Source organism: Nuphar pumila, chromosome 9 (assembly GCF_984573655.1).
Source record: "Nuphar pumila chromosome 9, dmNupPumi1.hap1.1, whole genome shotgun sequence".
Classification (NCBI taxonomy): domain Eukaryota; kingdom Viridiplantae; phylum Streptophyta; class Magnoliopsida; order Nymphaeales; family Nymphaeaceae; genus Nuphar; species Nuphar pumila.
The window spans coordinates 112,628,210-112,642,637 of record NC_143257.1 but is presented as its reverse complement, the minus strand read 5'-3'; the positions used below and the strand labels follow the sequence as shown (position 1 = coordinate 112,642,637).

Sequence of the window (14,428 nt, the reverse complement as noted above, 5' to 3'; positions counted from 1 at the left end):
GTTCCTAACCACACATCTTGCACAAGATTTCAACTGGGTAACTGAAAACCATGAAGCCTAATAAATTACCTGCACAAGATTTCAACTGGGTAGCTGAAAACCATGAAGCCTAATAAATTACCTACCATCAGACACACCCCTAAGTTCCTAACCACACATCTTGCACAAGATTTCAGCTGGGTAACTGAAAACCATGAAGCCGAATAATTTACCTTATCTTAGTACAACAATTTTTTTACTTTTTCAATTATTTGGTAATTGTAAAATGACACATTTTACAACAGAAATGGACTAGGGTACAAACAGAGACAACACTCAAATCCAATTACTTGGTTTCAGCACAAACCCTACCACTTTTTGTGATTTCTCACTCTTGTATACTGGCACAATTTACAGTAGCAATGGGCTGTATTGAGGAAGCCACTCATAGATCAAGCATTGAAGTGCTCATACAAGTGCACCAACTTTTTTGGCATCACCACTCAGAATTAAATGGGAACCACTCCCAAATTTCCAACTAATGATCCACATTTTGCATCCCACATATCCTCAACAGGTCTGTTTCCACTACTGAATACTGTAAACATGGTCCAAATCACAATTCCTATGTGCTTGTGTGTGAGACACTCAGGCAGTTTTGAAGCATGAGTAGAGATAGGTGAAAAGAAAGACTTTAAAGTGTGCATGGAATCACATAACATGTGCCCAAGTTCATGAACTCTGTGTGGAGTTCATGAGCTTGATCATGTTTCTTCATATGATGACAAACATGGCCTTAGAAGAAGGATTTCTTGGTTGGAGCTCTGCCAACAGCTCTCATCAAGTTGACCAGTTCCATGATCTTTGTTGCCCTCGTCCCCCTCTTTGCTTCTGCAGATGCTTTCTTCTCCTCTGCTTTCCTCCTTGCTTTCGCGATTCCGTTTTGCATAGTTTCGTTGGCCTTAGCGCGTTTTTCTTCTAGTTTTCTCTGGTAAATTCAAATCAAGATTGATGAACACCATAAGTTTTACAACTAATAAAATTGCTTTTTGAGTATCCAACCAACTAAGGATGCCAATGGTCAGAATTTTCTCAACACAGGAAAACAAAGCACGAGTAATACCAAAATCCATCCTTATGTTAATTTCAACAAGTTTAGAATATTAAATACACCATGAATTGATTGAATGTGAAGAAAGGAAAGATAAATCCAAAGTTTTCACCCGTTTAATTCTTTAAATAGTTTTTAAGAGATACTTGAGTTTCATTTATCAAGGAATGGCCAAATAATCAGTGACTATAATTAGGTTCAATCATTGCCTAAAGGAAGCAAAAGCTTTACTTCAATTGCCAAAAGATTAATGAAAAGAGGCAAGCAAGCAAGCGAGGCATAACCTCCACTTTTTTCATCCTTGAGGTGGCCTTGTCCATTTGTGCACTTTCCCATGCTTGAATTATGGCATCTTCTCTCTTGAACCTATTGTTGATCTTGGCTAGCTTGGCAGCCTGCCAAGCTGAGATCTTGGCTTCCACCTCCTCCTTCTTCACCCTTTGCAGGCTGATATGTCTAGGAGATGGGGTGCGACCAAGAGGGTTGTTGTCGGGGACGATCGCCAATGGATTCGGTTCCTCCATTAATTCATTCTCTCCAATCCTAGGCAAATTGAACTCCGCGTTAGCATTGGTGTTGTTAGCATTGTCTCCTTCTATCGTCGAACCCGCGAGCACAAGGGCATTGAATTCTCTACTGATACTTGTAAAGTTTTCGCTCGATATTTCGGACATTGATGCAGATCTATGGCTGCCGATTTCCCAAGGGTCTGTATGTCTGGTTTGGCCGGAAGTAACTAGCTGAGGTGGAGGGGTTAAGGCATGTATATCTCTGATTTGATCATCTTCTTCATGTTGTACATCTTCTACATCCCTATGATCACTAGACATATCTCAACAAATGCACTTCTTGATCAAGAGCAAGGCCAAAGCCAAAACCAAGATGTGCATAACGGTGTGGGTAGGTGTAAGTGATGAGAAAGTGAGGGCTGGTGGGTGTTCAAAAGGGCCACTATGAGCCAAAGATATGGCACATAGGTGGACAATAGGCACACCCCTTTTAATGAAGGGAATAAAAATTAAAAGATATGAGAGCAGATAAGGTGATCAGACAAATCACTTTAAGGAAAGTAATTTGGCATCTTAACCGTCCACAAATTGCATAAAACCCTAAGAGTCTTGGAGATGAAAGAATGGATGGTGAAGATGTCAAATCACTTTTCTTAAACTCATTTAGCTTACTAGATTCTTGGGTGGAGGGCAGGGTTTACATTTATGATCTACATGGACACCTTTGATTTGGGCAATTGAGCAAAACCTCAAGGTTTTAGGGTATTGAAATTTTGACACGTTGCAAGAAATAATTGTGCAATGTTTAGACACGTGTACGCAGTAGGTTTGGATTTATGTCACGTGGACACCCTAGAAGGCCATGAACAGTATGTAATTTTCCATTAAAGAATAATTTTAATGTGATGCAGCACAGGAGTGATTGTGAATCATGATGCAAGTGTTAGGTTGGTGATGGGTCCTACCGTGAGTGTGGGTTGTGGTCCCACACGTATTATCTTGACCTGACGTGTGATATGTTGGTTTATTTTCATTATTTTTTTATTAAGGTACCCAATAAGCTTAAGCCGAGTATGGCTGATGCATTAGAAAAAAACAATATTCTCATGATCTGATCTGATCTGATCTGATCGTAAGATTGGACACTAGGGATGTAAACCGGTGAAACTTGGGTCCGATCTAGGTATTATCAAGTCCGACTTAATCGGTTAGGGCCCAATCGGGTTCGGTTTTGGATTTGGGTTCAGAGAAAATTAGAAAAAAACCTAATCCAAAATAGACTAGCTTAAAACCCAACATTTATACCTAATGGGGTCAGGTTTTAATCAGGTTTGGGTTTGAAAGCAAAACTCAATACCTAATCCAAATATGATTATTAATCGGATCTGAAACTTTTTATTAAACCCAAGTATACGGGTTCGGTTCGGTTCGGTTCGGTTCGGTTCCGTCTGAAACAAACTGGTTCTGTTTGCATCCCTAGACACATCCAAGGGCCTTGCCTTGGTCTCCCATGTAAGCAATCAATATGGTCCGCACATGTGTCAATGTTTTTATTCAGCATGGTCAAACTACTAAGAATGACCTTTTGAATCATATTTTTTGACGTAAAAATAGGACAAAAAAAAACTCTTTTCATTAGGGTTTATTTTCATTAGAGGTTCCTTACCCATATGATGGCACAATTTTTTGTGCCTTACGCACCTGATCTCCCTCCATCTTGGGTATAGCGCCTGTCAGTTGTCGGGGCCAAGACCTCATGGAGGGCGATCAGGCGCCTAAGGCACAAAAATTTGTGCCATCAGGCACCTGATTCGAACTCGAACTCCGCGTACCTATGGTTTGGAAACAGCCAAAATATTATCCTTAGTTTGGGGGAGATATGAGATTCATTATTTGTTTACGTCATAGTTTTAAAACCCAGCACTCCATTTGTCCTTGATTAGCTCGTGACTGGGACTGGTCATGTTAATTTTATATTTTATATAAAATATATAAATATATATATTATAATATCTTATCAATAGATTAGATGCATTATATAATATTTTTATAATATGTTTAATTTATAATTTTATTAATATATGTATAACCACATATAGGGGTGGCAATCGTGTCGGGTTGGCGGGTCAGCATACCTCAACCCGAACCCGACCCGTTTATTAAACGGGTCGGCTGTGGCAAACACGAACCCGACCCGTTTAATAAACGGGTAACCCGACACGACCCTCCAACCCATTTAATAAATGGGTTGGGTCGGGTAAACGGGTTGGGTTGGAGGGTTGACGGGTCGGGTTGGCAGACGGGTTGGCGGGTTGACCCACCCGCCTAACCCGTTTATTAAACGGGTCAGCCGGGTTAGTGGGTTGGCATACCCCCAACCCGAACCCAACCTGTTTAATAAACGGGTTACGCGGATCGACCAGTTTATTAAACGGGTTGGCTTAAGCCCAACCTGAACCCGCCTAAGAGGCGGGTTGGCGGGTCGGGTTGGCAGGTCGTGTCAGGTTTTGCTAACCACACACACATATATATATATATATATATGATTACACCGAGTCATGAGCTGGTTTAGCCGAGTCGTGCTAGAAGTCAGCCCATGGTTCAGCTGAGTTTTGTTTATTTCTGGGTAGTTGACCCAATAAATGATGGAGTCAACAGAGTCACTGAGTATCTCTAAATGGAATCCAACCTGCATCTCTAGGCTTGTTAGTTTCATTTACAACAATTTTGGAGACTGTCAAGAGCACCAACCTAAGAAACATGCAATGATCATAACAAACGTGCCAGTATGCATTCAAATGCACATGCAAGTGGCGTTAATTTAGGGCAATATATGATACCCTCGTGGATAAAGAGCAAAACTTTTGGTTTTTGGAGATCAATTTTTTTTTTTAGGTTTACGCAAAGAAACCATCACCACCACCACCACCACCACGATCAGAGACCTAGTCATGCTGGTTCAGTCTACCCTACTTAGGATCACTGTCCTTACAGTGTAAAACCCTGTGGGCTTATCCCTTCTCGAGTCACCAGGCTTCGGCTTGCTCAAAGAATAATGCCCATGTGATTTAAACCTAAACTGGCAAACCCCTTTGGGGCTTGAAAATAGGCTCTTGAAACTTGAAGAGTACATGCAAACCATGCAACAAGCGCAACCCTGATATATGTCAGATTTTTTGAGGGTTGAAAAATCAATGGCTTATAGCTTACTAAAGTTTCAACTACATCACAAAAAAGTTGTATGATTTGGAAGAAGCTTGTACCGTTTGGAAAGGTTTTTTGTGAAAAGTATGATCCCATAGGTTGATTTTTACAGTTTTGATTGGACTGCACACATGCATGGGATTAACTTTGGTTATAGCAGCTTCCCTCTAAACTGAGAAGTTCTTTACCCACGAGAGTATATATTATGTAAGTAACCTAGGACCAAGTTTGCCAAATTAGGAAGGAAAAGCGAAACCATACCGAAAGTGAAATTAAGCGAGAAGTGAAGAATTTTAAAATTTATAGAAAGCGAGAACTAAAGTATCAATTTAAAAACAAAATATGAATAAAAAATGAAGATAAAAAATTAACAAAGAAACAAATAAAAACTAAAATAAAATTGATCATTCTTTTATTTCATGATTTTTCAATAAAAGAGTTAATTTTTTTATTAAATCTAACCATGATGGTTACCCATTTAAAGAAAGTACATGAAAAGTGAGTGAAAACATCAAAGAAAGTACATAAAACATGAAAAAAATATAAAAAAATCATATAAGAAGCATAAACCATGCATGTGAGAAATATAGAAGAAGCGTGGGGGAATCGAGATCCCCATGGCGAGTTTTTAGGAAGCAAGCTTCACACCTACCTAAGAAGCTTATTCAATGTAAAACCTATTTATTGACTGATAAGGAAAATAAATGGCTTTAGTCTACAAGGTAAAAGGGTTTCAAAGAGTAGGAAGAGTGGGTCAAAGTTTAAAACTGGTTTGGTCAAGGCTCATAATGGGTAGGTCAAAAGGCTAAAGTGAGAACTCATGGTCTTGAGATAAAACTTTCTCAAGAACAAAAAAAGAATGCTCAAAGTCCAAAAATGATTATGACCAAACCACACCGAGCAGAACGAGACCGAATAATAGAGCCTTGAGTTTGGTTGTCTAATCAAATGGACTAAAGAGATCAGACTGGTCAAAAAATGGGCAGACCAACCTACGTGCCTATTGAACCTGGTACACTCTTCCAAGAAGAGTAGTGACAACTGGGAATATATAAGCATGCTAGTAGTGAGACAATTCAAATCCCGTTAGTACCACAACCCATCAAAACCTATGCAAGAAAAGCCAAAAAGTTTGAAAATGAACTACTACTGTTTCATTTCCATGCAAACTATGGGTCCAAATCTTGGTTACGGAACCAAGACTCCATCCCACAAGAGACGGGAGGAACCTTGGATGCTGTCCTTTTGGGACTGACAGGACTAGCCAAAAACATTCATCCCTAGACTGATCTTGGCTCGAGAGTGATTCACGGGGACACCCTGTCCCTCAATTGGCCCCTCATGAAAACGTTCCCACTTCTCATCATGGTGAGAAGACATGGGAGTTCAGTCCTGGCCCACTTAGGATGCCCTCCCCATGGGTTATGCACGGGAAGTTTGGGAAATGCTCTCTGCGAACAATCATGCACAACCCTAGTCAGTTGAATGGAGAATGAGTAGTGCTGGTAAATGAGCCTAGCTGGTGTTGTTCGGGCTCGTTAAGGGTATACTCCTGCTCAGGGCCGAGCCCAACTGCGAGCTGCCCGTCTTGTTAACCAGCCCTACGCATGAGTGAGCTTCTAACAGTCTCCTTCGTTACAATGCCATTAGTACTACCATTTTATTTTATTTCTTACTGTTTTGGTTGGTTACCCAAAGGGTCACTAGAATATGAGAACTAGAGTGTGAACATGGCTCATTTTCTAGGAACTGACTGTTGGATCATATGATTTTTTTAATTAAAAAAAAATATGATTTTTGGGTGCCTGAATATTTATGAAAATTGAGCTGTCAATTTTCAGCCTTAAAAAATCATGCTGATCAATCACAATGGACCCTTTAAAACCAAGCATGTACCAGTATGGTCAGATTTAAGAAAAAATAAAAAAAAAAAAACTCATAAAAATCTTAGTTCATACTTTAGTTCTCATATTCTAGCGGCTCGTTACCCAAATATGTTATCCTAAGTAAACAGAGCTCTCTCTCTCTCTCTCTCTCTCTCTCTCTCTCTCTCTCTCTCTATATATATATATATATATATATATATATATATATATATATATATATATATATAAGAGGAGAGATGATCCTCCCATTAAAAAGATTGGTTATTCATTCTTTCAAAAACCTTACCCACCCTTCAAAAGTTGGATCTGTTCTAATCTGACCCCTATCCTCCATTATTTGTGAAAGGTATAACTAGGTTGGGTCAGGCAGGTCTCATCAGACCCATACCTAAATAAGGACCAAAATCTACACAAAACCTATCCAATATAGGGTGGGTATCGGCGGCTCGTCTTTAGTATGATTTTGACATATTTAATGGTTTGAGTTTTAATGAGACCCATTTTTTTCACATCACATTTAAAATTAGACCGAAACAAACCCTAACTGATGTGAAATATGTTTTGGGGTTAGATTCCCTATCAGTTTGAACCAGGTCTGATCCATATTGTCAGATCCAGATTTTGTATATCCAAATCCATATCAAATCGGGGAAAAATATGTTTGGGGTTTGTTGAATTTGGATCAAAATCTGGTAAAAAAAAATGACTAGATCTAAGCTGAACTTGGATCTAATCTTAACCCATTTTACCTTTTCCACATAGAAATCGATAGATTTTACATATTTACAATGTATCCAATGCCGGATTGACTAACATGATGACCATATCCTAAATGTTTGAATATGGAAAACCGAATTCCTAATAGGATCTATTTTTTAAAAATCAGGTCCACTGCTCTACCAAGCTTGATCCAGCCTATGCCCAACCTGTTTCCCTACCAGTCTAGTAGAGAGAGAGAGAGAGAGAGAGATCTTGCTAATGAGGGTAGGGAAAGTTTAGTAATAACTAAAACCTTTAATTTGAGAAACGTGTATGGGTAGAATGTTCCTTGCAATGGATAATTAACAGAAGTTATAAAATTAACTAACTTGATATCATTTGCTTTGCTCAGTCAAAAACTTGGGTGGAAAGTTCAAAACTTTCAAACTTTTGGTGTGCATATGAATTAGACCAAAAAGTTTGCATTGCCCAAAAACCTGCACAGACTGGATTTTGACTATCCAAATGCTCATCTTCCCTCAGCCAAGAATGTTTTGACACCCACAAGAGAGAGAGAGAGAGAGACTGGGAAGGGGGATGGTAATTACTTGAATCGGCAAAAAACAGCCAAGTAATTGCCACAACCACTGTAACTTTCAGAGGTGGGTCGCATAAGGCAGGGTGGTCGTGGGGCTCCACCCAGGATTTTTCTCGCTTCGGTGAGGGTTCCTCCTCATCAAAAACTTATATGGGTCATTGCAGCTGTCCTACAAAGTCTTCCCTTCCCCCAATTTATTTTATTTTGACTGAAATAAATATCTTTAACTTCAAACGGCTTCGATTTAAAAACCATACCACCAACCCTCACAAGTGTTGCCTTGGATTCCCTCCCACTGTTCCCCTCCACCCCCGCCGCACATACGGACACAGTCTACTGACATGATCATCATCAAATCAACTGTGAAAACCAAAAGGACCGAACACTCCCAAACAAATGTGTGGGATCAGGTGATACTTCCACCACACATCTTGTACTGAAGCAAGTCTGGACCACCAAAATGCCCTGATGATAAGTGCCCTTAAGGGAGCCCAAATGGTTGTATGAAAATGCCTTAGAGAGGAGCCTAAAAGACTCTTGTGGTGCCCTTTGAAATCCACCCATTTGTCGTAGTTGGGAGTGAATCCCAAAATCCTGAGATGTGAGCAGTGTTAGGAGGAGAGATGGTGTTATAAATGGGTGGATTTCAAAAACGTCCTCATGAATATACAACAACAACTACGCTTTCATCTCAAAATAATTGGGGTCGGCGATATGAACCAAAAAAGAAAATCATTATAGGTCTTCCACATGAATCCTTCTCCTCCAATCATTTCTATCCAATGCCATGTCCTTGGTGAGGTTCAAAGCATTCATATCCTTTCCTATCACCTCCATCCATGTCTTCCTAGGCCTACCCCGACCTCTTTTAACTAATATATTTTCCCATTTCTCCATCCTTCTAACTAGAGCATCATTAGGCTTTCGCCGAATATGTCCAAACCACCGTAAACGATTCTCTCTATCTTATTTTCAATGGGTACAACGCCTACCTTCTTAGGTATCTCCTCATGAATATGTTGTTACCAAATGGTCCAAATCCACAGATTTCATCACAGTTGATATCACAACTCCTAACAACGGCTCCCAAACAGAGCCTAAGTTGACAGGATGTGATGGGTTGAAAGCCCAGGGGGTCATATATCTCTTACCGCAAGGTCAAAGCCCAGTGTACTTTCCAGTGGGCAACCAAAAGCCTGTCAAATGTGTGGTCAGTGATAGGGAGTTTTCCCATAGCTTTGCTCAAAAAAAAAAAAAAAGGCCCAAGAATTACAATTCAAAATTTATATTGCCTTGGCTCCTAAAGTCCTTGTTAATGATCATTCAGCGGTGCCAATGTAGCAATCGTTGAAGTACATAAGGTACTTTTTCTTTGCCCTAAAAATAAGATTAATATCAAGAATAATTCAAAAGAATGAAGATGGTTAAAGCTGGTTCATAATGTAGGTGAAGCCAAATCAAACAGAAAACTCAGCCAATCTTGCATCTTTTGGCATTGCTGCTCTTTCACTGAATAAGATGAACTTGAATAAACAGAAAAATGATAATTGCTACAGTATTTCATGACCTAGGTCAAGGCACACAGTATCTTTTCTTTTTTGAAAGGTCAAAGCACACAGTATCATCAATAAAGTTTTGAAATTTAAGTAATCTTGTCTCTCATACACAAACAGGTGTGAGCTAGAACTTATTGAATTGTTGCTTTGCATAGAGTAGCTATCAAATGGACTTGAGAAGAATAGAAACAGCCCAATAAGTCATGTCATTGGGACATTTCAGTCTGCTGATAAAAGGAATGAAGAAAGAAAACTAAATCATATAGTTTGATGGAACTCAAGTTCAACTCCCATGATTTTCAGCCCCCAACGGAACCTTTCTGTTGCATGTGACTACCTTAACAAGAACTCACTGCCGTTGCTTTATCATGGTTGGGGCACCTAAGGCTGGGTGGTCATGTCCACAAGTGGAGTTTTACCTTGCAGGAAGGAGGGCCTATTAAGTGACTCCGTTCTTGGTTAGGGCTTTCCTTCGCCATAAAAGAAAAAAACCCATAATCATTTAGGATATATAGTAAAACAAGTTAATGCATAAAAGGTTGGATGTCACATTTTGACAAGCATACAAGAGACTTTTTTTTTCTGTTTTTCCATTATCGATAAAACCAATATAGGCCCATTGGGTAGTTCTCATGTTATTATTTTCACAGCCTTAGCCGTTGATTGATCTCAATGTACAACATTACAAGGATAAAATTTTCATCTATCATGAGAAAGGAACAAAAAATGAGTAGCAAAGAGAGACTATTAGGAGGTCAGATCAGGTAATATGCCAAAACACAAATTTTTGTGTTTTGAAATCAATCTTTGTGTAAGCATGACATCAGCAATTTCCATGCCCCCGCTGTTTGCACAATGCATGGTAGTGATGAAAGCCATGGGCGGTGGTGATTTCAAAACCCAAAAATTTAGTGTTTTGACATATAACTGATCTGACCTCCATTGTTAGTTGCGTTGCCGGGTAAAGACCTGGGCTTCTCTCTCTCTCTCTCTCTCTCTCTCTCTCAACACCAAGTTGACTTCAACAGAAACATTTATGAAAAAAAAAACTGCCATTTTATACTACCTTAAACCCTAAACCCTACAACGATTCACATAACAGAAAAATAATGAGCAAGAAGAAATACTGTTTGGTACATCTTTTTTTTTTTGGAGACGAAAGGCAAAACTATTTGATACATGTCAATGGTACACTAATAACCCAACTATTGTTGGGATGGTACAGATAAACTCCATGCTAGAACCTCAGCTAAATCTACCTAACTGTTGAAATATTAGCCCTAAATCCAGATGGGCATCACCGGAAAAAGAAGAGTTAGGCACCTATCTAGAGTGCATCACCATGAAGGGCGAAGAGAAAGAAGAGGTCTGCCTCTGGAGGGTGGAAGAAGGAGACACCTGAGCTCTTGTGAGAGAAGGGGAAGAGGGCCCTCTGCTTCTTTGGAGGGGGTGGGCATGAAGACAGCTGTGGTATTCTGAAGTGATGAGCCTTTGGGGTGGTGAAACCGCTGGTGGGATCAACATTCAAGTCCATGTGTTTAGCTACTCTTCCTTCTCCTTCATTCTCTTCTTCTTCTTGAGTCGGCAGAATTGAGATGGAGTGATCTGCTTTCCTTTGGTGATTTCTGGTTTTGATGGGGGGCCTCCTTCTTGTACCTGCTGGTGCCATTCTTTCTGTAAACAGAGAGCCTGGCCAAACCTCTGCTCTTGAAGGGATTTTGAAGGAATAGTGTGCTTAAACCCTGGGAGTGATGAGATAGAGGGAACCCAGAATAAATAACCAAAAGCAGAGTGAGCTTGATTAAAATGAAGAACTGATCTCTCTCTCTCTCTATAAGAAGGGTGAGTGGATTGCCGTTGGGGAGGCAAGGGTCATGGTGGGGCTTATACTTTTTGAGTCAGGGGAGATGGGGACGGAGGCGGGAAAGTAGGGAGAGATTTTTTCTTCATTTCCTGTGACCTGATCAAGGGCGGATCAGCATACTGAAAGTGTGCAATCACATTGCACCTGATCTTCCCTCGACCTGACAGTCGCCCTCTTATGTGAAAAGGTATGCAACAAGTGTGAGCATAGGCCGTATGTCAGGGAATGAGCAAATATATCACAGGGACACGCAATTCCGGCTGTGTCCTTGTCGACACTAATCAGACAAGTCAATGGCATGCAGACATAAACGAGAAACATATAGATATAATCTCAACATATTAAAATTTAATTATATTTTAGCAAAAAATTTAATAAAAAAATATTTTCATGGCCAGAAAAAAAAATCAGCTCCCTCATGTCTTCCTTTTCAAAGAATCTATGAACTCGTGTCACACATCATGTCATACTCGTACCAATGTGACATGCATGTATGTACATCCCCTGTTTCATGTGTCCCTTTGATGTACATGCACTGCACACATGATCTATGAATGAGCACTCACACATGCATGCTGTTGTTTGGATGCAGCCTATGTAGAAAGTGGCAAAAGGGTGTACCAACATTTGTAGGTTTGATCATTAGTATGCATGTGCACTAAAGTTAATGATCAAAGCGTTTATTTTTCAGTAAGGTACAGAGCCCTACAGGACGAGTAATCTGAAAATGGGCACTTGCTTATATGTTTTTAGGTTCAGGGCCGTTCATCGACCAATAACACCCAAAAGTTTTTTTAGAGGAAAAAATATTATTAACCGAAAAACATCCTGAACTAATTAAGAGGGAATGTACAATGCTTTGGTGGAGGAAACTGCCCGAGCCGAATGGAACATATTGGATTGAATAGCCTGAGAAACCTGATCTACTTCCAGTCTTTTATAATTGAAGAGCCTGAAATTTCTCTCCCTCCAAAAGTAGAAAATAAAGGAGAGATTGATCAAAAGGAAAAACGAAGCAGAAGTAAATATTTGATTGTTTGTGAAGTGTGTTTATAAAAGGTCTTTCTGAATTCGATTCTCACTTTCATGTTTATTTTTTTTCATGACGAGGAACTCTCACTCATAGTTTTATCGGCAAAATCTTGTTTTTCAAAAACTCGTGAGAAATTGAAATTTTTTCATAAATCTCATGTTTTTTTTTGGCAAAAAAATAAATTAATTAAAAATATAAATTTATTTTTTTATAAAAAAATATTAATAAAAATTATTTAAAAATAAAAATACATGGTTTTTTCACGATAAATAGCTGTTTAAAACGTAAATATCATGTTCAAATCGCAAGTATTTATGTTTTTTTCATAAATCTTGCGATATTTTGAAAATCTTGCGAGAAATCGTCATTTTAAACTTTCAAGCAATTTCTCTTGATATTATCGTGAGATTTTCATAAATCTCGCAATAATTGTCACTATGCTCTCACTAAGAACTGGGTCATTTAATGGAACTGCCTCCTTGAGAGGTAAACCTCGGGGTGGGGTCACCGACACCCAAGCCCTTAAAGAGCCCACCAATTGAAGGCACCTCATACCCAGTGAGAGTCAAATCTGGGTCGAAAGGATCAGCACCTTCTCCCCAAGCCTGCAGATACTTTCATGTCTCTCTATGTTAGACGAGCTGAAATGCAACCTTATAAAACAGAGAAAAAGGTGACATCCAAGAGTGGCATTGGATTCTGAAATCTGTTAAGATGACAGAACACGATCTGAACTTCGGTAGTACCTGCCAAAAGGACATGCATATTAACAATAGATCCACACTTGTTCATGTGTGAACGCGTACATCGTTGCTGCTATGGCTTATGGTATATTTTAAGTTTTTAACCTGTGGCACTCTCAACTAGTTTCAGAATCCTATGCATTTGTTTTTTCGGCAGTAACCAACTCTCTCTCTCTCTCTCTCTCTCTCTCTCTCTCTATATATATATATATATATATATATATATATATATATATATATATATAAAAGGTGTTCCGGTACTCCTTAACAGAAGCTTTAGATTTTCAAATTTCTTGAACATTTTTTTATCAGAACCTATAGATATGATCTGTAAGCATTATTGAGTTGAAAACAAGTTTTGGATATGTGATTATGGCATACATGTATGTTTTTTAAGACCTTTAAAAATCAATGGTCTTCTAATTTCATTTGGTGAAGTCGAATTCGAAGATTTTGAAAATTGAAAAATTTATGATTCTTCAAATGTTTTTCGGGTTCCTTTTACTAGCGAGTGCTCAATTCCCAAAAGACTTATACAGGGGACCTCTTGCTTGAGGTGGTTGGCCTATTTTGGCACTAGCTTGGTACAAACAACCCTTATATTACACAGGCAACACTAAGAGTGCATGGGGGCATCCGTATGTAGTGCAAATCCCTATGGGATGTGGGTATTGGCCTTGGGTGCACGAAGAGGCGGCCCTTGGTGCGATGGTGTAGTCCCAACCATACCTGGTGGCATAGGACCATGTAAGTGTGTGCACGACGCCAACGAATGAGTCTATGTGGTGCTATTTAAAAACTAGTTTTAAGAATATTTTGAATATGTCGAACTCCATGGTTGTCTCTACCAGTGATTGTCATATCATCAATATAGAGAAGTAGAATGACAATACCTGTAATAGAACTCTTAACAAACAAAGTTGTGTTAATCACACAAGATCTAAAGTCAATATCAAGCATAACATTGCTAAATCTATCATAACAAGCTTTAGGAGCTTGTTTCAAACCATAGAATATCTTATGTAGGCGAAGAACATTTCCTTGAGGTATACCCATACCTGGGGGCATCTCCATGTACACTTCTTCCATAAGATTGTCATTTAAAAAAACATTTTCAACATTGTATTTTATTGAGATTTTGACATTGTAATTGTCTCTTTTGTGAGATTGTATTTGATCCAATAGTGGTCCTTGTGTGTTTGTGATCTCTTGTAGGTCTTAGTGGCATTCCATTGTGATTGTTATT

At 39.1% G+C, this 14,428-nt stretch overlaps 1 protein-coding gene across 1 annotated transcript; it reads right to left on the bottom strand.

Moving 5' to 3' along the window:
- Positions 1-213: 213 nt before the first annotated feature.
- Positions 214-1,920, bottom strand: LOC149828906 (remorin 4.1-like). Its single transcript, XM_090017169.1, has 2 exons — positions 1,375-1,920; positions 214-967 (listed from the first exon to the last, which is right to left on the bottom strand). Exons 1-2 carry the CDS (start codon positions 1,918-1,920, stop codon positions 776-778), a joined length of 738 nt encoding a protein of 245 aa, XP_089873295.1. The 3' UTR covers positions 214-775.
- Positions 1,921-14,428: the final 12,508 nt, after the last annotated feature.

What these genes read in the sequence shown, in the direction of transcription:
- LOC149828906 (XM_090017169.1), bottom strand. Translation starts at nt 1,920, where the DNA reads ATGTCTAGTGATCATAGGGATGTAGAAGATGTACAACATGAAGAAGAT. An exon ending in CAAGGATGAAAAAAGTGGAG is followed by an intron (nt 968 to 1,374) that starts GTTATGCCTCGC and finishes TGAATTTACCAG; the next exon opens with AGAAAACTAGAAGAAAAACG.